The sequence below is a fragment of the Ctenopharyngodon idella genome, chromosome 15 (genome assembly GCF_019924925.1).
Source record: "Ctenopharyngodon idella isolate HZGC_01 chromosome 15, HZGC01, whole genome shotgun sequence".
Taxonomy (NCBI): Eukaryota; Metazoa; Chordata; class Actinopteri; order Cypriniformes; family Xenocyprididae; genus Ctenopharyngodon; species Ctenopharyngodon idella.
This window is the reverse complement of record NC_067234.1, coordinates 30,654,037-30,679,815: the sequence shown is the minus strand read 5'-3', so window position 1 is coordinate 30,679,815 and position 25,779 is coordinate 30,654,037. Positions and strand designations below refer to the sequence as shown.

At 39.7% G+C, this 25,779-nt stretch overlaps 1 protein-coding gene across 1 annotated transcript; it reads right to left on the bottom strand.

Annotated features, from left to right (window-relative positions):
* Positions 1-133: 133 nt before the first annotated feature.
* igsf10 (immunoglobulin superfamily, member 10) lies at positions 134-24,877 on the bottom strand. The gene is made up of 7 exons (XM_051863811.1): positions 24,645-24,877; positions 23,188-23,457; positions 22,965-23,094; positions 7,757-8,147; positions 3,837-7,613; positions 2,793-3,693; positions 134-2,360 (listed from the first exon to the last, which is right to left on the bottom strand). Exons 2-7 carry the CDS (start codon positions 23,448-23,450, stop codon positions 446-448), a joined length of 7,377 nt encoding a protein of 2,458 aa, XP_051719771.1. The 5' UTR covers positions 23,451-23,457; positions 24,645-24,877; the 3' UTR covers positions 134-445.
* Positions 24,878-25,779: the final 902 nt, after the last annotated feature.

The window sequence follows — 25,779 nt, the reverse complement described above, 5'->3', positions numbered from 1 at the left end:
AACTACATAAAGAGAGAGAGAAAAAAACATATTGTATTGTAATACTTATTGGTATACGAATAAATGTCCCAATAAAAATGTCCCAAATGGCACCAGAGTTACAATTGCTATAAAAAGCTCAATCATTTACATCTTACTTTTATACATTTTTATTTTAGTTTGTTTCAGAAATAAGCATGTCAGTTAGGCAAATCATAATAATTTGATAACATTCACTCTGATTCACTCTTCTACATGACATACAAAATTAAATTTTTATAATTCAATATGGATGTAAAACATTGTATATAGAGAGAATAGAATCCTCACAGTTCTTGTTTTCCTCCCATACAGCATAATTACCCATGCTTCATCTGTTAAAGGTCTTTGCTAGACCTTCACACTACCTGGCAGGCCATTCCTTTTGAAGAGTCACAGTGGTAAAGTCATGAAGTCACGACCATCCTTATATTATTGTCATGTATGTTGTTCTGGTATCTCTGCCCAGGTAATTAAAGGCTATACACTTGTAATTACCAGAATGCGCTCTTGTGGGATTTCGAATTATAAGTGTCCCTTGTGCATGGAGAAGCTCACTGCCTACAGGTCTTTTCTTTCCAGTTGTAGAAAGAACAGACCGATCTGGCAGCTCCCAGGTTATCTCTGGTGTAGGTATTCCATTAGCAATACATTTAAGATGAAGAGGAACTCCAGCCACTCCTCTCATAGTTGCTGGTGGCCCATTAGTGATCTGGGGTGGATATGCAATAATTATGACAGGCACAGCAAGAACTGCCTCACCAGCATCATTCTTTGCTCGGCACACATAATTCCCGCGATCATGCATGGTTGTCTCATGTACAACAAGTGTCCCATTGTCCATTAAATGGTAGCGTCCAGTCACCTGTGGACGTGCAAGAACAAAACCTCCTGGTGTGGTCCAAGAAACACTAGCCTGGATTTCATCTGTCAGGCAATGTAGGAAGAGTGTCTCTCCAGAAATACCTTGAATAACCCCCTTTGGCCGTGTTAGAATATAAGGCTTTTGAATCACCTCAAAAACAACCAGCTTCTCAATATAGCCCATTTTGTTTTTTGCAGCACAACGGTATTTACCAGTGTCCTCTATGCTGGAGTTATAAATAACAAATGTGCCATCCTTACCCAGACGATATCTTGAGCCCTCAAACCCAGGTCCTCCACTGAACCGAGTTCTATTGGGTAGCATCCATATGATCTCGGGTATGGGTTGGCCATCAGCAGAACAGTTTAGCACTGCAGTTCTCCCTACCCGAGTCACTACTCTCTCATTAAAAGGGTTCTTAAAAATGGGCCTTCTGAGCTTGTCGGTCACTTCCAGTTGAACCAACATGACTGCTTCACCTCCATTATTCTGAGCCATACAAATAAATTCTGCTGTATCTGACGGCCGAACGTTACGAATCTCTAGCGTACCATTGTTATGGACATTAATCCTGCTCCCATAATATGGAGCAGTAAGAAATATATTGTCAGGCATGATCCATGTGATCTTTGGTGCTGGATTCCCTTCAGCCTTGCAGTCTATCAGCTTTCTAGTATGTTTGATTGCTGTATCTTTCATCACAGTTCTATTTTGTTTGAAGCCATTGATGATGGGTGGGTTTCCATCAATGTCCAGCTTATATACTTTATTCTCCTCACCTGCAGCATTCCGAGCCATGCAGACATACTCCCCAACATCAGCTAATTTAACATTTCGTATATCAAGGGACCCATTAGCATGCACTAAGTAACGCTCATTAGATGCAGCAATCATGTCTTTGGAAGGCAGCATCCAAAGGACCTTTGGCTTAGGCTCACCTATAGCCTTACAGTCAAATCGAACGTTTTCACCTGGTTTCACTTTGGCGTAGGAGAGCTTTGGGGGTTGAATGCGAGGCACTGCGGTTACCACACTTATGTGAACATGCATCTCGTCCTTACCCAGTTTGTTTTCAGCGTAACAGGTATAGTCACCTTCCTCATCAGTACCCACATTATTCAGGTACAGTGTTCCATTATCAAACAAGATGTACCGTTTGAACTGATCTTCTTCTGTTTCATCTGCTTGCAGGGCACTATTCACCAAGGTCCCATCAGGAAGTCCCCAAGATATCTCTGGCATGGGGACACCAGCAGCCATACAATCCACTTTTAGGTCATTGCCATAAGGCACTTGCTTCCTACTAAAGACGTTTGGTTGAATCTGAGCAGGCTTCATAGAAACTGAGACCGTCATTAGCTGTACATCATCCCCAACTTTGTTGCGTGCAACACAAAGGAAGTCCCCAGTATCTTTCTCATTGACTGATTCAATGATGAGGGTACCATTTTCCAGGACTTTGATACGGTTGCCCATTCTGAAATGAGAATGTGTTGAAAATGCATGTTTACATAGTGAATTCTGAAATCTCAGATACTGTTTTCTGTTAGTTTGAGAACATTTACAGAATTGTTGATATATGATATGCATTTGTATATGCTCATGTTTAATTATTTTACCCTAATTGAGATTTACTCTAATTGTTCATTCCAGGGTTAAGTCAGTTATGAAAAATCTAAAATAAAATAAAATAAAATAAAAAATAAATAGGCCTGGAAAAGTCACTTTTACTCATTATGTTCAGTTCTAAAACATTTCATCAACAACAACAAAAATATCTGGGGTATCTCTTTCATTCAGAGATGGAGGAGAATATTTTTCAATTTAAACATTACAAACTTCAGCTTCAAGTTTTTGCAATCAAACAAAAATAAAAGTTTTTATTTGAATGATAATTGTTATAGTCTACCTGTGCGATTTATCCACAAGAGCCTTGGAAGGAAGCCTCCAAATAATTTGAGGTTTTGGGTTTCCAACTGCAGAGCAGTTCAGATGAAGAAGATCACCATACATCACATCATTTCTTCTTTGTGATGTCTCAATGATCTGAGGGGCAGTTTCTGCCTTCTTCACAGAAAGTGTGACAACACGCCGTTCTGATCCTGTAGAGCTTGTTGCAATACACTCATATTTTCCACTTTCAGTTATTTCTACATTTCTCAGGTAAAGTGTACCATTTACAAAAACTGAAACTTTGCTGTGTGAGTAAGTTAGAGGCCATATTATCCTGCCATCATGTAAGACCCAGTGTGTTGTGGGTTGCGGGTCACCATAAGTGGTGCATGGAAAAAAGAGATTCTGCCCAGTATCAGCTTTCACCAGCTGTCGCTTTTCTTCCAGTATTAGAGGGGGTGATGATACCACCTGTAGATGAACAGTGGCAGTGTCAGTTCCAGCTGGATTACTTGCAATACACTTATAATGTCCACGATCTAAAACCGACACCTCTTGAATAGTTAGTGTCCCCAATGTTGTTACTGTTACTCTGTCATGCTCAGTGTTCAGACCCATAACTTCAGTGTGGTTAGGTAGAATCCATGACACAGTGGGCACTGGCCTGCCCTCTGTCCTGCATTCCAAGTGCACAGTTTTCCCAGCAAGAACCTTCATTTCTCTCATCTTTTTCTCCAATATACGGGTAGGATAGGCCACAACAGACAATGTAACCACAAGCTTGTCAGAACCATACTCATTCTGGGCAAAACATATGTACTGTCCATGGTCTTTAATGTTTGTTCTTTGGATGAGCAATGTTCCATTCTTCAAAACCTCAAATTTACCCATTTTCCCCTTAATGGTCAACATATTACCTGATGATATGAAGGAGACAAAAAATGATCAGCAAACATAAAAAGATTTTATTTTATGTTGTGACTTAAGACATTCCAAAATGTAAAAATAAAATACTATGAAAATGAACATGTGGTTGTGCTTTGTGGTTTTAATTTTGTACCTGTGGTAGACGAGAATCGGTTCCAGCTGATGATGGGCTCAGGGTTGCCAGTGGCGTTGCAGGGGAGGAAAGCATCAGAGTTTGACAGAACAGTAAAACTGGCAGCTTTTCCGCCATTAATCCTTGGCTTGGAGGTAATATCCCTAATAGATGAGGTGTCATACCTTGTGTTATCATGTGCATTGTCAGTACTACTGCTGTATGGAAATGGAGTGAACGTGTTAGCCGTTGAATCAGTCGTTGTGTATGAAGTAACTGTTCTACTCCGAGGTATACCAGAGGCATTTGGCTGAGGACACTCTAAACAATCCTTGTATTTCTGTTCATGTATGGTTGGCTGAACTCTGATCGTAGGTCTCTGTGTTGTAAATCTCCAACCTCTCTCTAGGGAATTCCTCATATTCACTCCAGTTGTGGCCAATTTGTCAGCGATTTTAGTCACTGTGATAATTGGGGGTTTTGTGGTTGCTTTTTTTATGGGCCTTCTCCGTCTAGAGCCTCGTCTATGATAACCAGGCTTTTGGTTTCCCCACAATCCATTTTGAGAACCTGAGAAGTTATTCTGACCAGTGTCTTGCTTTAGTGCACTTCTCATTGTTGGTGGTGCTGCTAGAGAGTGAGAAACCCGAAGTGACTCCGTGGTTGTGGACAGCTTACGGGAGGCTGGAAAGCTGAAAAACTCAGGTGTTGTAGATGGGGTTATGACATTGTCAGAAAAATGTGTTTCTGTAAAAGAGGAAGAACCTGATGAGTCATCAAATGATGTCTCTGGAGTATTAATATTTTGTCTTGTCACTGGAGGAGAGGCTATAATATGTGTAGGCTGCAGTTCTGTAGTAGGTACTGCAGTTTTTGCCTTGTAAGGTTCTGTTGTGGATGCTGAGACCATCTGCTCCTCATTTGTGGACAATGTAAATGGGTTTTGATGTTTGCTGTGGGTTTCTTTCAGTTCCCCCTTGTGTCCAAATGGTCTATGCCATGGAATCTTCCCGTGTATGGTTTTAGAAGACATCACGGATGTGGATGTGGTTGTGGTTGTAGTTGTGAGTGTTAGTTCTTTTTCTATTGCATTAGAATAACTTTTATAATCACTGGACTCTTCAGAAATAGAGTGCACCATAGTTGCTGTCATTTGTGAATCAGTGACAGTGTAAGTCTTACCAGAGACTGACAAATGAGTTGCCATGACAGGTTTTTCTGTCACTGCGAAAGAGGAAGTTGGCATGTGATACCTAGCTGTAGGGTTGACCAGGCTTTGATCCACTGATGTTTTGCATTTATCTGTAGACACTCCAGATGTAACTCTTTTCCCATAGTCACAATCTGTGATTTTGTCCACAGTGTGTGAAAATGTGAGATTGTATTCCTTGTTTATAGAAAGGTGTTTAAATTTATCTAGTAAAGACTGTATGTCTGTAATTTTGCTGGGCCGAATGATCCTACGTCTGCCATGAAAGTTACGCCTCTTTCCTGATTGCATCTTTTTGGAGGGAACAATTTGGATCTGGTGTTTGGAGATGATGGTGGACCCAGGAAGGAGCTCTGACTTGATTCTTTGAGTCGTCTGAAATGTGATCTTTTCTCTGTCTTGCTCGGTTGTGGTGACCGCTGTTAATATGGTCTGACTCTTAGGTTCCAAATAGGTGGCATTTGAGCCCTGGAAGTTGTAAAGTGGTGTAGCTCCAGTGGCAACATCTTCTGAGTCCCCAGAGAACTGAAGATCTGCAACTTCTGTCAGAGAAGGTTTGAGAGTAATGAGTTTCCCTAAGGGTCTATTTGTTGCTCTCTCATATATGAGGGTTTTACCATCACTATGACTTAACATATAATCTGACTTGTTTGGTTTTGGTGTTGTCTCATCTCTTTGAGTCCCATAATTACTCAAAGTGCAACTGGTCATAATCGGGGTGGCAGGTGTCTGAGAATGAGAGTGTGATGTTGCTGCAAACAAATTTGTTTTCTCTTTTGCTCTTAAGATGTTACTAGTGTTCTCGGGTATTACTTCAATGGAAGCACTGGTGACAGTTTTGTAAGTCTCTGGGATTTTAATATCTTTGATTGTAATGGTGCTAACTGGTTTATGCTTGAGTGTTTGAGTAGTTGTCATTACAATAAATTCATCTTCAGAGATACCATCCCCTGAGGTTATGTCATTGTCATCAGAGGGTCCTTTAAGTGTTTTAGATCCCTCTAAACTGACTGTCTTTTTATTTCCTCCTTTAATTTGAGACTTACTGACGAAAGTGGCACCTTCTTTCTTGTACTTTTTATTAAAGACTCTTCCAGAGTTCCTTCCATTCCCTCTTCTGCGAGTGGGAACCTTATGAAATCTGGACTGTAGCCAAGTGTATGGTCTCCCTGAGGTAATGCTCCTTGACTCCTCACTAACCCTTTGTGAGAGATACCTACTTCCAAGTTTCTGGCTATCATCTATAATTTGTACAACATGATCACCAGATTCCTTTACATAAGTTGGCCTTGTGCTATATGACACATCATCATGAACAGTTACTTGAAACGCTATCATATCTGCTCCTAGAAAATTTCCAGCTAAACATCTGTAAAAACCTGTGTCTCTGGATGTCAGTTCATGTATTACCAAAGTGCCATTTTTGTGGAGTTCTCTGTTGCCATAGGATTTGTCTAAAACTGTGTGGTCAGGAAGTATCCACTGAATGGAAGCCTGTGGACTACTGGCTGATGTACAATCAAGAAGTAGGTTCTGACCAAGGGTATGTGAGACTTTGTTCCCCTTGATCTCTTCTTCTTCAGTATCCAGGGGCAGCACAGTTACCCTGAAGGCAAGAACATCTGCATCCAGGTAGTTAGTTGTAATGCAATGATAGACACCTGTATCTGAGATTTCAACTGATTTTAAAGTAAGTCTTCCTTCATGAGTTAGTACGATTCTTTGATCCTCACTGTTGTATGGTGCACGTAATTTACTTCCATCTGGTAGAATCCATTCTACAATTGGTTTAGGATCCCCAACGGTCTGGCAATTCAATTCAGTCACTCCACCAGCAAGGACTGAGTGTTCAGTCTTGGTCTGGTTGTCCCTTCTTATCATTGCCCAGCTATACTGGTCTCTTCTATCCTTGCTACTGTTAACATCTATTTGAACAGTGGATAAATATTTGATAGTAAGGGTCGGGAATGTTGTTGCAACGCGGTCCAGCTGTAGCAGGACTGTACCTTGCATTAACCATTCAGGATTTGCTTTGATTTTTGCTTCAATTTCTGTAAAAATATCATCTGCAGTGGGTAGTACTTGTTTGTATGCATAAACTGTATCTGGTTTAAAAGAAAGTAATAATCCTCGCTCAAGTCTCATCGGGGAATCGCTATAGGTAGCCAAAATGTTCCAAATCTGGCGTATATCATCATAATCAATGTTGCAGATCAGTGATGTAGAAACTATTGCACTCAGGGCAGTTAAATCTTTGCCATTCTGTTGAAAGGTTGCAGTTAGGTTTTCAATTCCTGTAGGTCTCTGCACATTACACGCTATCCAAGCATCATTGTGGAACTGATCTGTCATGTTAATTTCCAACATACCAATGGGTGCAACAAAATCCTCAGGAGAGACTGAGGTATAGTCACTATCACCCAAGGTAAAATTCCTCTGTTTCAAGTGAGGATGAATCCATGGTCTGGTGCACGTGTAGCTATCACTTTGCAATTGCACAATGCTTCTGCCTCTGGAGGAAACTGGGAATTCACAGATGGGACACTGTTCTTTGAGAAACTTCCTGTCTCTTTTGCATTTTAGAACACCTGCAAAAGCAAAATTAATTCTCATTATACGTATGTGTCAAAATAAAATGCAGTTTTATTTATTGGGATTGGGAAAAAGCCCATTTACACTTTTGTGCTTTTCCTGCTAATTTTATTTTAAGTTCAATATAGACCAATCTCACCAGGGTGTTTCTCTATCCACTGGACAAGCCAGCCCATCCGACAATCACATGACCAGGGGTTTCCACTGAGGAAGAGATTCTCAATCTTGTAACAGCCAGCAAATATAGTTGCAGGCAATGTGGTTAAAGCATTGTCTGACAAGTAAATGGTCTTGAGAGATGACCATTTCAAAATCTGGCTGAACCGGAGTGATATAAATGTATCTGGATGAAGCTGTTGGAGTAGGTTTCCCTCAAGGTTGATCAACTGCAGCATTTTTAATCCATAAAAACTTTCTGGGTGGATGAAGGTAATGTGATTATGGTCCATATGAAGACGTACAAGATTGTTCAGGCCTCTAAATGTGTTCTTGTTGAGCTTCTCAACTCTGTTATAACTCATTTTCAGAACCTAGACATGCAAAAAAAAAAAAAAAAAAAAATCATTAAGATGTGGAAATTAAGTGACTGTATATAATTTTTAAATTGACTCCATTTCAGATAAGCGTCAGACCTTTTCAATGGCCACAGCTAAGAGCACAAATTATAGAAACAAAAGGACTTCAGTTATACCACAATTCTTATAAAATACACGTTTTTCTAATTAGTATCAAGTCCGGCAAACAATTATCACAAATCTTATGTTACAGTTACAGTATTAAATTTTGAAAAGTGCACTTGAATATCATATATATAATTAAATAAATTCATTCTCTCTAAGAGATGGATTTTCTTTCCTTTAAATACTGCTGCTCTGTATGGCCCAAAACTCTGTATTGACAATACTACTCTCTACAATTTATTGCTCTGTGTCCCAGAAACAAAACTGTGATGAGAGGGGTGAGGTTCAGTGGAGTCTGCAACAGGAGTGTGAGACAAGTGGTGTGAAAGTAGGATAAGTGTTGATGACTAACACTTGTCTCTGATTATATTAACTGGTGTGGAGAGACGGGATAAAAAGCCCTGGCCAGACCTGGGAAGACAGAGAGCGACCATTCTCAACTCTGAAAGTCCTAAATTATTGAATTGTGCAGAGCATGTTTTTGAATTTTGAATAAAAGTCTATTTGCATTGATTCACCAACCCTGTCTTCTCCTTTCCCTGAATTTGAACCTTGTCACAAAGGCAGTGTAGATATTACATTTTTTTTTTTTTTTTAACTGCTCACACACGTTTTCAAAACTTTGCCTCTTTTTATCAAAACTTTACACACAAATCCAAGAATTGCACACACAAAATGCAAAATGCATTTTCTCTCTTGCAAAATGAAGCACTGTATTCAAAATATCATTCAATGTCTTTACTACCTTTCTGGGCCTTGAAAGTGGTAATAAATTAAATTGCTGTCTATGGAGGGGTCAGAATGGGGAGGTCAGATCTATGGAGATCCTTCTATGGAGGGGTTAGATATTTTTGATTTCATCAAAAATATCTGAATTTGTGTTCCGAAGATGAACGAAGGTCTTACGAGTGTGGAAAGACATAAGGGTGAGTAATTAATGACAGAATTTTCATTTTTGGGTGAACTAATTACATAGACAAGCTATGAAATATCTGGTTGTGAATCACATAGACAAGCTATGAACATCTGGTGGTGAAACATCTGGTGTACATATAAAAAAAATAAATAAATAAAATGGAGCGCAGCTGGAAGAAAACAAAACTAGAGTTTTTTCGCATCTTGTGGTAAGAAAGCATTTTTGCATACAGAAAGGCTAGATCTGCTTATTTTTCAACTCTCTTAGAAGAAAACAAACACAACCCTCTGTATTTATTTGTTACAGTGGCTAAATTAACGAGAAATAAAGCTTCAACCCCAGATGTTTCCAAACAGCACAGCAGTAATGACATTATGAACTTCTTTACTTGCAAGATTGAAAATATTAGAGAGAAAATTATAAAAGTGCATTGTATTGTCCCTGTGGAAAAATTCAATTCATTCGTTGCTATAGGAGAGGAATAATTGTCTAAACTCTTTAAATCATCTAAATCAACAACATGTATGTTAGACCCTATTGAAAGAGATGCTTCCAGAGGTCATAGATCCTCTTCTTAATATCATTAATTCATCTTTGTCACTAGGATACGTACCAAAAACTTTTAAGCTGGCTATTTTCAAACCTCTTATTAAAAAAACACGACTTTAGAGAGTTTGTCAATTACAGGCCGATCTCGAATCTAACTTTTCTGTCAAAAATACTAGAAAAGGCAGGATGTCATGATCACCAGTTAGCCACCAGAGGGCACTCCACACCGGACTATTGCCTCACAATATCGGACTTCATCTCCCATAATCCTTTGTCCCGGACTCGTTACTCTTCATTGCACTCAGCTGTATTCACTCATGTCATTAGTTTCTGCTTATTTATACCCAGTTTGTTTCAGCCATTATTCATAGAGGTTTTGTATTTGATACATGCACTTCTGAGGCTGGTTTTGTTTTCTTGTTTTTGTGTGGACTGTTTTCATGTTTTTTGACTCTTGCCTGGCTGTATACTATGATTCTGGATATCCCAAATAAAACTGCACTTGGATCTTACCCTAAGTCTCAGAGCAACCGTAACAAAAACCTTGATCATCTTTAGATCCAGCAGCATGGTAATCCGGATCATTCCCCCCTACCTCTAAGAATAAGCGGAGGGCACGACTTAAGAACTTGACTGCCCTACACCAGCAGGGAATGGAGGTGGGTGGTCTAGCTCAGCTATTTTGGACTTTGGCAGTGGGGCTGGAGTATAAGGATTCAGAATTAATAGAGATCTTTAATGGATGTCTGGACTACCCTTTGCCTTCATGGGAAATGGAGGAACTTAAGACTCTGGGGTTTTGGGGGTTCATCGACGTTTTCCAATACCAAAGTCAGAGTGTTACTCTTGGTCAAGTGGTTCCTATTTACAGCATGGCCACCGCACCAGAGCCTATGCTCAAGATGTCCGCCAAGTCTAAGCCATCAGCCAAAATGGCCACCACGCCAGAGTCTCCAGCCACAATGGTCGTCACATCAGAGTCTCCAGCCATCATAAATACCACATTGTGTCCTGATCATCATGAACATTGCACAGGAAGCTATTAAGATGGGCCCTAGGCATTTGAGACTGATTTCTAGCTTGGAGGACACTTTGTTGACGTCGGTGCGAGCAGCTGGTGTTTCGGGGATAGTCTCAAGCCCAGGGGTTTCAAGGGTGGTCACGTTGTCGACTGGACTCCCCGTTACGAGGATGGCCATGTCGTGTGTGTGGCCCGGAGACTGCTCTTCAGCCCGGGAATCCACTCCTGAATTTCTTCCAGCCAATGAGTCTATTCCGGAGCCCGTTCTAGCCCATGAGTCTGTTCCAGAATCTGCTTCTGTCCAAGACTCTACTTCAGAGCCCACTCTAGCCAATGAGTCTGCTCCAGCCCATCAGTCCGCTCCAGAGCCCGCTCCAGCCTGTGAGTTCAGTCCTAAGCCCGCTCTAGTCAAGGGACCTGCTCCAACCTATGAATCCTCTCCTGAGCCCACTCCAGCTCAGGAGTCTGCTCAAGTCCTTGAGTTTTTTGACTGTTTGGTGGTGACCAAGGAGGTCAGCCCTGAACTCCCTGTTCACCTCGATACGACAACAGAGGTTGGACATGAACTTCCTGTTTGCCTCAACATGATGACTGAAGTTGTTTTTGAACTCCCTGTTCACCTCAACACTACCACAGAGGGTCGCACATGAAGTTCCTGTTTGTCTCAACGTGACCTCAGATCTTTTCTGGACTGTCTGCCTGCCTCAATACGACCAGAGAGGTCACTCTGGGCAATGCCTTGGAGGGCGTTCCTGAGCTCCCTGCCTGTCCTGTTATGGCCCTATTGGCCACCACTAACCTCTCTGTGCCTTATGTTTCAGTTTTGCCTAATTGGCTGTGTTGGCCTCTAGATCCACCTGATCCGCCATGGGGGTCTTCAGTTCCGTCTGCACGGCTGTGGTGATCATCTGCTCCGCCGTGGTGTCTTCAAGCCTGTCTGCGCTGCTGTGGTGGCAGCCTGCCCCGTCTTGGCCACCTGCTGAGCCTTCCCTGTCCTGGCCATTTGCCTGCCCTGCCCCGTCCTGGCCGCCTGCCTGGCCTGTTCCGCCCTGACCGCCTGCTAAGCATTCATCTCTAGTTCCCCTGCCCCTCCAAAGACCTGTCAAGTCTTCATCGTCAGTTAGGAACCTGGGTGTGCTCTTTGACACCAATCTTTCATTTGAAAGCAACATTTCTAGTATCTGTAAAACCACATTCTTTCATCTTAAAATATATATCTAAACTACGTCACATGCTCTCAATGACAAATGCGGAAAAGTTAGTTCATGCGTTCATGACCTCAAGGCTAGATTATTGTAATGCTCTACTCGGTGATTGCCCTGCATACTTAATAAACAAATTACAGCTGGTCCAAAACGCAGCAACTAGAGTTCTTACTAGAAGTTCTGGCTTTTGCAGCAGATGATTCAAATAGGAGTGATGCAGATGGGTTGCTGGGGTCTCAGTCCAGTGAGGATGAAACTGCCTCTTTGTCACCTTCAGCTGATGGCAACACCCCATTTTATGACTGCATTAGATCTTCTGACAATGACTGTGAGGTTGCTGACAATCTGTCTGAGGATTCTGCTGGGGAAGCTGCTCCTGATCTGGGTGAGGACCTTGCAGCTTTGGCAGCTACCACCAACTGCACTAAATGAACTGCTTGACATTCTAAGGCGCCAATGACATCGCCTCCCCAAGGATGCCAGAACACTGCTGAAGACCCCTAAAAGAGTGGCAGTAGTTGAAATGTGTGGTGGACAGTATGCTTACTTTGGAATTGCATCTGGCATTGTGAAAGTTTTAGCCCAGAGTCCTGCTTTCCATTAAGACTGCATAGACATGTGCATCAACATTTAATTGCATTCCACTGTTTAAATCATCAAGTATGCAGATGTGGCCAATCCTCTGCAGTTTCAATGCACTTGCACCCTTCACTGTGGCAGTGTATTGTGGAAAAGCAAAACCCAGCTCAGTTCAAGATTACTTGTCCGATTTTCATCAGGAGTTGCAGCAACTTAAGCAAGACGGCATAGTCCACGGAGAGAAAACACTTCAAGTGACTGTTAAAGCCTTCATTTGTGATGCACCTGCCCGATCATTCCTGAAGTTCCTAAAGACTCACAATAGTTACTTTGCTTGTGAGCGCTGCACAGTTAGGGGCACCTACATGGGACGAGTTGTTCTCATTGCTACAACACCTGGTGTTTTTGCAAGGTCTGCAGCAGAATTCAGTAGACTTGCCTGCGAAGACCACCAAATTGAGAAATCCCCACTGACCCTAGCTGGAATTTCATGCATTCGAACATTTGCATTGGACTACGTGCACTTGGTGTGTTTGGGTGTAGTTAGGAGAATGCTTCACTACATGAAGGGAGGGCCCAACACATGCAAACTGTCCATGCAGCAAAGGTGTGAGATTTTAGATAAACTGAAGGCATTAAATGGAAAACTGCCCAGTGAGTTTGCTCGGCAGCCTAGGAGTTTACTGGAATTTGACAGGTGGAAGGCCACAGAATTCAGACAGTTTCTCCTTTATACTGGACCAGTGGTTCTGAGAAGAGTGGTTTCACATGCTGTACACAATCACTTTCTTTCCTTGATGGTTGCAATGTCAATCCTGTTGAATTCTGATGACGCAGAGCACGAGGAACACTTGGACTATGTCAGACAGCTATTCATGTACTATGTGAGGAAGTGTGTGGTTATATGTGGAAACACCTTCACTGTGTACAATGTGCACTCACTAATTCACTTACCAGATGATGTGGAACACTTCAGATGTTCACTGAATGGGGTTTTAGCCTTTCCATTTGAGAACTACCTGCACACTCTAAAGAAAATGGTCAGACAATCTCGCAATCCTATAGCCCAGTTTGCCAAACATCTAGCAGAACTAGAACAGTCAACAAAATGTAGGCGGTTTACCAAAGAAAGGTTTACTTGCATCTCCACAAGGCCATGAGATTGCTGTTTCATCCTTCAGAATAAGGACTTTGTCTTTGTAAAGGAAATTCGTGAAGAAGACACCTTGGTTTGTGATGTCCTACGCCAATGCCACACAGAGTTTCTTCAATGGTCCTTGTGATTCTAAACTGCTTAACATCGTCCGTGTTCGAGACATCAGCCGAGCTACACGTCGACGAATCCGCAAACAGCAGTTGAATCGTAAAGTTGTCTGCCAGCCAACCCTGGTGAAGCTGAAACAGGGTGAATTTTGTTCCCCTTGCTGCATCATGTGGAATGTAAATAACTGAATTGTAAGTATGTTAGTAAAACTAATGTTCCTAAGGGCTTATCCAGAAATTATCCCAGTTAGGGTGTTGCATGCTTGTTCTGAGTGTGCAGGGTAAAGTGCTGCCCTTATGTAGATTGCATCCAACACATTCAGAGAATGAATAAGCTGCCAAAAGTAAGTTTTTGCAGTTGCCTGAGTTCCAACTGAAATAAAACCAATTCTCTATGTATACTGATTCTGGTTCTTTTACAGGTCTCATGATGTGGGTCAGGGCAGTTTTGTCAGAGCCAAATGGAGAGGAGGAGGGAGTCATTCCAGAGGTTTGGATGAAGAACAACATGGTTCACTGGCCACCAGGGGCAAATGTTACCAAAGCAGTCGAAGAGATGCGACAGCCAGCAAGCAGCTGGAAAATGTTTCCATTGCTAAAAATCAAATTGAAGTCAAGTAAGCTTGCGTCCCTGTTTTTTTTTTTTTTTTTTTTTTTTTTTTTAAAAGCTAAATTGGGTTTTTTTTGTACTACTCAAATCAAGTTAGTTATTAAAAGTGTGCTTGTTGTCCATTTACTTCAGAGAAGCAGGAAGTGCATGAGGCATTCGACCAAACAACAACTGCAGAGCTGAGTGAGGAAGAATGCAGTCCTGACAGGAGGATATCGAAAAAAAAAAAAAAAAAAAAAAAAAAAAAAAAAAAAAATAATAATAATAATAATAGTAATAATAAAAAAAAAACTACCCAAGGTTTATCTTAGGTATACAATAAGTGCACACTCTGACAGGTCCCTAGTTTTTGGTGCTGGAGAATATTATGTCTTGTGACACTATGCATTGTAATAATACTGTTGTTTCTCCTCTTACACAGATGATAGCAGCCCAGATCGTTCTGTAACTGGGTGTAGTTTGCAAAAGCAATGTGTGGAAGCACAAGCACAACACTGTTAAGTATCATAACTTCTATTATATGTCTTTTTCCTCTGACAGTGTATATAATTGGAGCAATTCTGTCATGTAATTGTTCAATTTGGTTGTCTTTCATCCATCAGATCTGTCCTTGCCAGAACCACCAAGGGTTCGACAAAAGTCAGGCCGGCCATCAGGATTGGGAGAAAAAACTTCTAGGTCAAGGTCCCACAGTCCCCTCTATATCTCTCACACTCTGCTTCAAAGCTTCTGCTCTCCATGCCAAAGATCCCAGTCTCCATGCCACAGCACTCCACACCAGCAGTCCGACAGTCCGCACCAGAGATCCCACACTTCACACCAGCAGTCCCACAGTCCACGCCAGAGATCCCACACTTCACACCAGCAGTCTCACAGTCCACGCCAGAAATCCCACACTCCACACCAGCAGTCCGACAACCTGTGTCAGAGATCCCACACTCCACACCAGCGGTCCGACAATTTCATTTTCATTTGACCTTCAGAGTTCCAAAGACGGGTCCTCTGCTGCTTGCCGATATTCGGTCAAAGCTGTCCCAGGTGGGCCAAAACTTTGAGCCCCCAGACTCTCAGTTCCACCTGGAGAAGATGAACAGCAGGTGTGAGCTCAAGAATCTGGAGGGGCAACTGGCTGGGAATCTCACGGTCAGTATTACTATGCCAGGCCAATAGTAATGCTGTTCCTTCTTATCCTATTAAGTATTTCATGTGTTCCTGATAGGTAGCGATACAATTATTATTATTATTATTTTTTTTTTTTATTTATTTTTTTTTTTTAATAAATGTTTTCAGATGTCAGAGTTGGTCAAGACTGGGGGTGCAAACCTTGAGGACTGTGTGAAAAATGTGATGAAAAGGTACAAGAAACTCCATAATGCAGTTTTGTCAGTTGCTTTGGTGTATGTCTCAGATCAGAATTGAAAATCTCAAAACTTGTAGATCAACTTTGACATCTAATCACTTCTGCACATCATAAAAAGCTATTTGTCCTGTCTTCGAACAAACAGCGAATGCTTTTGTACACCCATGCAATAGCTAGTGTCCAAATTTCAATTCAACGTCATGTCAGCCAAAATGCTTTATACAGGTTCTCTGATGTGTAGTCACATTTAGGTATATTAGGTTATTGCCCAAGTCATTATATGCTTTCATATGCAGTCTGTATTGTACATTTTGCCATTTTCTATTACACTTTTCTGGAATTATTTGCTGTATTGTAAGTAGTCTTTCTCTTTTTATGACAATGACTGATGTCAAACTGCAGTACAAACAGAACTGCAAAAGTATGTAGTAAATATGAATTATATCTGATGTCCTACAGTCCCCCACATTCTTACTGTTGAAATTGGCAAACAGAAAAACTCCAGCCTTGTACTTTTTTTTTTTTTTTGTAAGAAAATGCTCACAGAATAAAGTGTTATACTGACAACATAGCTAACCATTTTGACCAATTTGGTCATAAGTGATGCATTAACAGTTCATTCTGTTGCCACTGACATGTTGATTGGCATAAGTACTTGCTTTTGAGATATAAACTAAGCATTTTAGAGGTAATCCAGTGTGTTGGTGCTGTTTGCACAAATTGGTTTCAGCAATGCACTTAATGTTGTGCAAACATTGGTGCATTTCCCAAATCGTCATTAAAGTGACTGAAAAAAATGGTAAGACAGTCCTCCTTTGCTTGAAGGCTCAGCTACTCTTCTCATTTATTTTTATTGTTCATTCAGGAAAACACAACATGGTTACTGATTGCACTTGGTTCTCTTTTTTTTCTATTGGCAGAGGGCCAAAGAATGGGTCTGCCAAGTTATAATTGGTATGTATAGTACTACATCACCTTTCTAGTATGATTAGAGGATACATCTATGTCTATGTATATCAGTGTTACTCATTGCACGGCAAGCTTTTCAGCCACAGCAGATACACAATGGAAACACATAAAAGTAGCCTACTCAACTCCGCTACGCTGTTCATTCCCAAAGCTGTTGTGTACTGTCGTAGTCTACAGCAGCCTAGCGTTGGTTTGAATTTGTTTTAGAGATTGTAACGTTTGAGTGCAAAAGATAGCGTGAGGATCCCTGTGCTTTCCATGTCCATAAGCAGAGGTTAAATTGGGCCGGAGCGCACTGGAACACATCAGCTCCGCTTCCTCACGTCCACAACACACCCTGCAGGTGATGAGCTCCATGTCCTTCAGTATCACATCATGCCACACTTTCACTCATTTTCATCTCCTGGTAAATGTAAATGATATGGGAAAGTTCATAGATGTTCTCTAGAATGCACTCATGTAAACATGGCTAATGTAAGACTGAGAGATGGCTACTCTCTGAGAAAACAAAGGAAATTAACATTTGAACTCTCTCTTGCGAAATTAGCATCCCCATCCAAGATGCAATCACATCTCAGTATTGTCCCAATTTACATCTTATTCCCTTCACCCATCTCACATCTCACATGTTGAAAAGACCTGAAATTCACCCAATCTATATGGTTTAATGTGAACAAATATCACACAATGCTATACATGTTTGGTATCATTTGAAATGTCTTGCGATTGGTACAAAAGTCCTATTTCCACTGAAGTAAACCAGAAGGTAATAAAGGTTTTAAGAGTTTATAGATATTTTGCTTTCTGTGGTGGTTGTGCCCCATTTCACAGGGTCTTTCATGCAAATGGTTTTCTGTCCCCAAAAAGGTGTAAACTACCCAGTCTGGGGCCCTGATTAATGCAAATTCCAATTGTGAACTCATGTTTCCATTTGAAAGAAGTTTCTGTCTTGGTCTGAGTATTTAAAGAGATGTTGCAGGAGCTCAAGGCCCGTAATGCAGTGTCTTCCAGACACTCAGCGTTATGTATTTTCCAGATGTCAGGTACATCTTTTACTCTGTTTCTGAGCATTTGATGTTTTGTATTGACCAGCTTTTAACTGATTATGTAATTGGCATGATACATTTACCTGACTAATAATAAATTGTTACATTTGGTTTTATTCTGACTTACTCTGAAATTATTGACTTCAGTAGATTATGATGTATTCGTTGTTACTGCAAATCTACAACCAGGGTTAAGTACATACTAGATCTCGGATTGTATGGAGCATGGGGCACATCGGGCGAGATTCTAGATTTCTGACTAACTGCTTGACTTTTACTAAGTTGTTATGCAATCGCATTCACTATATGGGGCTAGACAAAGGTGTACTGGCCATAACCTCTGGTCATTGCCTCTGCTTTAATTAAGTTGTTATATAATTAACTATATGGGGCAGATAAATTACTATTGAGGGGCAACATTACCTCATAGTACTGGTCAAAACCCCTGATTACTGCCTCTGCTTTAATTAATCTATTATATAGTTATATTATTAACTATATGGGGCCAGATAAAATACTATCACGGTTCTAGTAAGCATGGCGCAACATTACCTCATAGTGCTGTTCAGTTTGTTTATTTATCCCCATAGGGAAAGTAAGTTTGCAGCATACTCACACAGACATTTAACAATCACAGTTGGCATATATAAGCAATAATATATATATATATATATATATATATATATATATAAACAAGTTTACTGGTCATAACCCCTGAATATTGTCAGAGTTTTAACTAAGTTGTTATATAGGCGATCGCATGGGGCTACATGGGTACCTTTTAACAATAGCAAGCATGGGCAGCATTGTTAAATTGCTTTAGCCATAACCTCTGGATATTGATCAGACTGGCGAGTTTGTGATCGTGGGCCCGCATAACAGCTGGTGCGAGGACCCTGTGCGACTCTGAGAACCGAATAAACAAGTACAATAAGAGTAAAGAGTTAAATAGAATAAGCAAATGTCTAGATAAATGATCATATAAATGGTCAATAATCAATTGGCATTCTAACCTAAATTCGAGGTCATTATAAAATGGAGTCAGATGCAAGTTTAATTGGAATTATACTACTATGCCAAGCTGAAAAGACTGAACGCAAAAGAAACCTTCCCCGCCCTATGGGAAACCGTCGTTGGGCTGATTGTTCAGGCCTTAATATTGAGTATGGATAAGACCTACTTAAAGCAACTTGTACACCTTAACAGTTTTGTATTATTAGAATGGCAGTGGCTAAATGCATTGCATTTTGTACTAGGCAGATGTGTATTTCTGTGTGTGTTTTTTATTTGTTTTTTTATTGTGGCGACTTGCTTGTTGACTTTATCCTGCTGGTGTGGCTCACTTGGAAGAATAATGAGGATTACTGATCTAGATTATCCATACTTGTTTAGAGAGCTTTAATTATTTTGTGGTTTGCTACAGTATGTTACTATGAATGATGGTGTCTGAAAATCTTGTAATTAAAGCTGTAGTTTACAATGTCTTAAAACGAGTGATACAAGTTGTTCCATCTTCATTCAGGTGCCGTACAGCAGTCAAATCCAGCATCGTCTGAGGCTGACATCAACAAATACATGAAGAACTATCTCCGGGCAGCTCCCGACAGATATGGGGGTATGGGACGCCAGAAGGGCCAGACAGCCATTGATCTTTGTTCTCAATCAGAATAGGTGCATTTTTTATTTTTTTATTTGTATTATTGATTTCAAGTTTGCTGAATAAAAGTTCTTTCATTGCATTGCTCATTATTTTGGTGGTCAAAAGAACATCAGTGTGTGGATGTCAAATGGACATCAAGTTTTTGATGTCAGTTTGATTTGCATTTTTGACCTGTTTTTACGTCAGTTTGACAGGGTTTTTTGTTCAACATCAATTGGACATCAAGTTTTTGACGTCAGTTTGATTTGCATTTTTGACCTGTTTTTTGACAATGCTTGAAGTCAATTTGGAGTCTTTTCAACATCAAGGTGCCTGCTGGGAAAGCACACCGACAGAAATTGATCTCACAAATAACTTGAGCACAAACAAAGCAATGCTTTGGAGGTGTAGAATCCATAAGGATGTTGGCCATGGCCACACTTTTGGATTTCAGGTTTAAGACGATGCTGCAGTCGAGGACTGCAATGCTGAATGCAGTAAGTAATGCAATAAGATAAGTGAGACAAAAAAGGTCCACAGTGTCACTGCAGATGCAACGGTTGAAGTAACATGCAACAATACTCAAAGACAACTTACTAAGAAAAAAGAGAGAGGCTTTTTGGATCTTTAATTTGAACAATCTCTTTCTAAAAGGTATGAATTAAGATTTTTTTTCTGTGATGTTTGGAATGTATTGTGTGAGTTAGATTTTTTTTTTTTTTTTTTAAATGGAAGTTGTTACCTTGATGCTTGTTGATTGAATCCCTCAGGACGTGAGAATGTATTAGGCCACATCCACACAAAGCCAGAGCTTTCCCTATCCAATCTTTTTTTTTTTTTTCCCTCGTTCTTTGTTTCGCAAAATATATGGATTGGCTGTACACACGAAAATGCAAGGGTGTCATTTTCAGATTTATCCACTCTGGGATCCGGTTTAAAAAAATAGCGGTTTCAGGCCGAAATAGCGGTTTCTGGACAAAATGGCGATACGACACAAAATTTTTACGTATACAGCTAAACACGTCTCCCTATATGTCAGTTTGACAAGGATGTATTCTGATTGGTTGATTGTTTCATCTTGATAATTAAGCTTTTTAACTAATTACTTTCTAAAATGGAACTTGTCATCCGAGAGGAACTTGTCATCTGTTGATAATTTCATTTGATTGATTGATTGATTGATTGATTAACCCAATATGGAGATGTTTTTTTTTTTTTTAACATGTTCATGTATTGTGTTAGCTGTATACCCTGGGAAAGCTCTCACGCCGAAACGCTTCAGTATTTTTTTTTTTCAGAAACCATTAAAAGTTCCCTTTTAAAGTGTTGCTGGATTTTTTTTTTTTTTTTTTTTTTTTTTTCTGATGGTAATTACATGTAAATGGTCTGATTTGCAAAGACCCTAAATAAAACACATAATACAAGCACTAATATTTAATGAATTGTAAATTATATTGAAAACATTAGAATGTTTTGTAAAAGTTGTCAATATGTTTGGACCTAGATCTCATTGCTTTTGCACTGTTTTGACCAGCAGGTGTCGCCAGTGTGCAAAACAGTGTATCATTTTGCAACGCAATTGGTTCAATTTATTCAAAGCTGTGAAAAGCATTGTTTCTCCCATCACTAAAAAATTAAAAAAAAACATGACCAAAGACAATGACTGACAAAGGCTACAATCATTTTTGTGCATATCCGAATGAAATCCAATCAGATTTAGCAAGTCTAAAAGGCCAAAAATCACATGAAATCTGTTTCAACCTACATTCATATGTGGTTTGAAATCCTATTCAAGACACATTTCTGGAAATCCATTTCAGTCTGCCTGCTCCGATTGGATTTTGCATGGTTTACGTGTCTTTCTCACGCCATGTAAAATATAAACGTCAGATGATGTTATAGGAAACATGTTGAAAGTCGCTGCAAAAACAAGGTCTTCTTGTTGCAAAGTGCCAGATGAGCAGAAAATGACACTATAATGGAGACATGTTTTGAGACCAATGGAGAGGACAGCACAGAATAAACACACACAGAATGGACAGACAAATCGGATGAGTGGCGATACACAATGTGGACGTCAATAATTACAGAACGGATTCCAATCGGACACACAAAAAAACTGATTTGGACTGATAGTGTGAACGTAGCTTAAAACACTGGGCTATTTAAAGACAGTGAAGCTAACAAGATAACGTGCGAGATACATGCATCCTATGCATCCTAGCCATAGCAAATTACTCTCTGAACACTCTGGAGCAGTGATTAGAATGTGGCTGGTCATGTGATCTCAACATGACATACATAATATGGATACATTTTTTTTTTAGACCAGTGATATGACTTAAGTCTTCATTACATATTCATTGTTTTATGTGTAAATGTTTTTAATATGAGAAAAAAAAAAAAAAAAAAAAAAACCTTGGGTAACAATACAGAATCTGATTTTTATAATACTGTTCTCAAAGTAGGCCTGGGCGATATGGCAAAAAAATAAAATCTCGATTTTTTTCAGAACGATAGACCCATTCACGATTTCGATTTTTTTTTTTTTTTTTTTAGCCTACTGTTTAACTAGTCAACTTAAAAACTTAAGTACAATATGATTCAAGTAACATTTTCTTTATTAACAATCTGGTTAAAAAAAGTTCCATTCCAAGTGCACCACACATGAAGCGATCAACATGGTGTAAATGTAAAACAATTTGTTAAATATCTTTGCAGAAAATATGCCTGAAATATGAAGGCAAATGTTGTAAAACACATTACAAACTTATCTTAAACACATCCTATATACTCAGAAATAATATAAAATAAGAAAAACGCTAAATATTTCTTAGCCAAAAAGTAATAGCAATAAATAACACCAGTAATAGGCTAACAGCAAATGCTTTGTAAATACAGAAAACAACAGCAGTTTTCAGCCTGTCAGCCTGCCATCATGCAAACATGAAATATCAAACATACAGTAATAGTCCTTTACAGGTTTTTGCATTCCATTGCGCTATTTGTCCTATTGTTTTTATGTTTGGCGGACATGTTTAGGTGTCGCACTCGTGTCTCGCGTCTTTTGCAGCGTCTCACCCATGAAACGGCATTCTAAAAACACGGCGGTCAAAAAAAAAAAAAAAAAAAAGTTAAAATTAAACTCACGTTTAATAACTTTGCCTTTTTTCTCATTCCACTGCCTGCGTCTCATTTTTATAACGCAATAACGCATTTCTGAATGAACAGCCGTGAAGTGATGTGTTCTACGTTCATAGAGCGTCACATGAGAGCGGTTAATCAGGCGCGCCGGCGCCATCATGTGGTCGGATCATTTTCTTCTCCTAACGGTTATCATTGCTGTATTGTCAACATGCCTAATTGTAACGCTTGCTAACATTTTTATTCAAAATCGCGATTTCTCGATTTAAAAATAAAATCAAGGCAAAACATTAAATTCGAATTAATCGAAAAAAAATCGGAAAAATCGCCCAGCCCTATCTCAAAGTAGTGAATTGAGTATTTTACCTGCAGAGATTTGAGGTCATGGAACGAGCTGTCCTCAACAATCTTGATAATGTTACTATGCAGCATTAATAGTTCCAGATTTTTTAGTCCAGAGAGGTCGTTCGCTTTAAGAGTTGATAAACTGTTGTACCTGAAACACAAAATTACAAATAATTTTTTATTTAACGCCTAAAGCTGTTTTCTGTGATATTTTTTAGAGAAAGTTCCATGTGGTATGTTTTACCCCAGGTTAATTCGTTGAACAGCTGGCTGAATGTCCCTGGGTATTTCACTCAGGTATCTGAACGTGCAGTGCACTTCTGATGGAGCATAACAGGCGCATGATTTGGGGCAGCTGCTGCTTCTGTGTGTTATATTGGCCAAAACACACAGAAGCACCATGAATCTCCACAGCACACACGACTCTGCTGTTGGGTCACACATTTTGGAGAAGGAGTTCTGTTTCTTCCTTATTTTTGACAAGCTCAAGCTCAAGCCATTAATCATTAGCTTTCTGTAAGAAGAAAATAATGAATTTTTTTTTTTACATTACCATTCACTACCATTAAAGGATTAGTTCACTTCAGAATGCTCTGTGATGCACCACGCATTATGTGATCACGTTGGAAAGGTCACACGTGATGTAGGCAGAAGTACCGATCCAGTGTTTACAAAGTAAACGTGCAAAAACTAAGTCAAACAACCTTTACAAAAAAAAGGTAAAACAACGATGTCGGACGATTTTGAATTTGGAGGAAAAAATGAGATGGAGTTTTTCGCCCTACCGCAATACTTCCACCTACGCCATGCATGACCTTTCCAACGTGATTATGTAATGCGTGACGCATCGATTGGCTGATTTCAAAACACTGCTTCATGAAGCTTCGGAGCATTATAAATCAGCGTGTCGAATCAGCGGTTCGGAGCGCAAAAGTCACGTGATTTCAGCAGTTTGGCGGTTTGACACGCGATCCGAATCATGGTTCGACACACTGATTCATAACCGAAGCTTCATGAAGCAGTGTTTTGAAGTCGCCCATCACTATATAAGTCGTTATTTTGTTTTTTTGACGCACCAAAAATATTCTCGTCACTTTATAATATTAATATTGAACCACTGTACTCACATGAACTGACTTAAATATGTTTTTAGTACATTAATGTATCTTGAGAGAGGAATTGCTGGTTATGCAGGCCTCGTTGAGCCATCGGATTTAATCAAAAATATCTTAATTTGTGTTCTGAAGACTAATGAAGGTCTTACGTGTGTGGAACGGCATAAATTACATTATTTTCATTCTTGGGTGAACTAACCCTTTAAGAGTAATCTGTTACCAGAGGTGACTTTCGAAGTAATGTCCATATGGCAAAAATGTGCATTTCCAAGACAAAACAGATCCTGAGCACAATGAGCACATTAAGCAATAATGTGATAAAAATGATTACAATATATGGAAAACCTGGCAGTTTTGTACCTATGTTGATACTGAAAACATTATGACTGAATAGCTATGTGTATATTTTTGTTAACCATATTTAATTGGGCTATTAGTCTAAGAACACATCCCAGACATCTACCAGAAAATGCACATTTGACACGTACTGAAAATCATTAGCGACATCTCGATTTAATTGTTTTAATGTCCCAACGAATTAGCAATAATTTAATTAATACGACAGAAAGAGCATGAGCACACTTACCTAATACACAGCTGAACTATTTAGACAAAGCATGAAACACTGTCCGCATGATGAAATTAATAATCCAGAGTATCCTAGCAAGGAACAGTCGTATCTTTTACTGTCCCTTTACAGTTCAGAACATCAAATGCTCTCAAGTCAGCTTTCATTCAGAAACGCGCGTCGGCTGATGGTGTGAACTGAGAGACTGATCCTCCTTCTCGCGATCTTCTTCAGTCTGGTACTGCGCTTTGTAGTGCGAGAGGTTCACACGGAGTAAAAGGAAAACATCATCATCATCATCATCATCATCAGGACAGATATAACGCTCAGGACAGATATAACGCTCATATCACAGCAAATGTGTGTCATGAACAGATGCATCACTTTCAAGACTTCACTCAAAGAAAAGTCCGTGAAATATATGACTGAACTTTCCGTATTGATTTTTTAAAGGAGTTTTAGCTATTTTTAATTACGCGATGCTTAGGGTTGAAAATGTCCGTAAACTTAAAGTACTAGCAATTACCCTAGTACTATATAAATATATTTTTTATATAGTACTAGGATATATATATATTTTTTTCTTAGTGCGTGTTGAAGCAAACAACTGAAACACACTTATTAGAAATTATTTCTTGTTTATATTCAGATAAAAAAATATCATGACTATAAATAGGCTGTTACATAGGTTTAATGCACATATAGCCAATAAATGTCCAGTATTTAAAACAAACCAGATCAAAGCCATTTTCATTTTCTTAATAATTGATGTATTTTCTGTATTAATTTGTTCCCTTAAGCCCGGGATACAATGCACGATTTTGGGCTGTTCCAGACGAAAGATTGCCATCGTGAAACAATCGTGGCGATTTCTGTGATCGTGGCTCTTAATCGGTGGTCCTATGTTGTACAGTGAGAGAGGTTCAAAGACGGCTGTTTTCCCGGTCTTGCGACCAAAGATAACCTACGATCATTTCTGACAGTGTCAGAAATTCAGCCTGATCAACGCACAGTGTGTTTGCTGCTACGACCTACGTCTACTGACCAGCCAATAAAAATGCGACCTGAAATCAACGCAACATGGCGCTAAAACTTAAAACTGTTTACCTCAAGCTCTTTTCCCCTCTTCTTTCGACCGCTTCCTCTTTTTTTC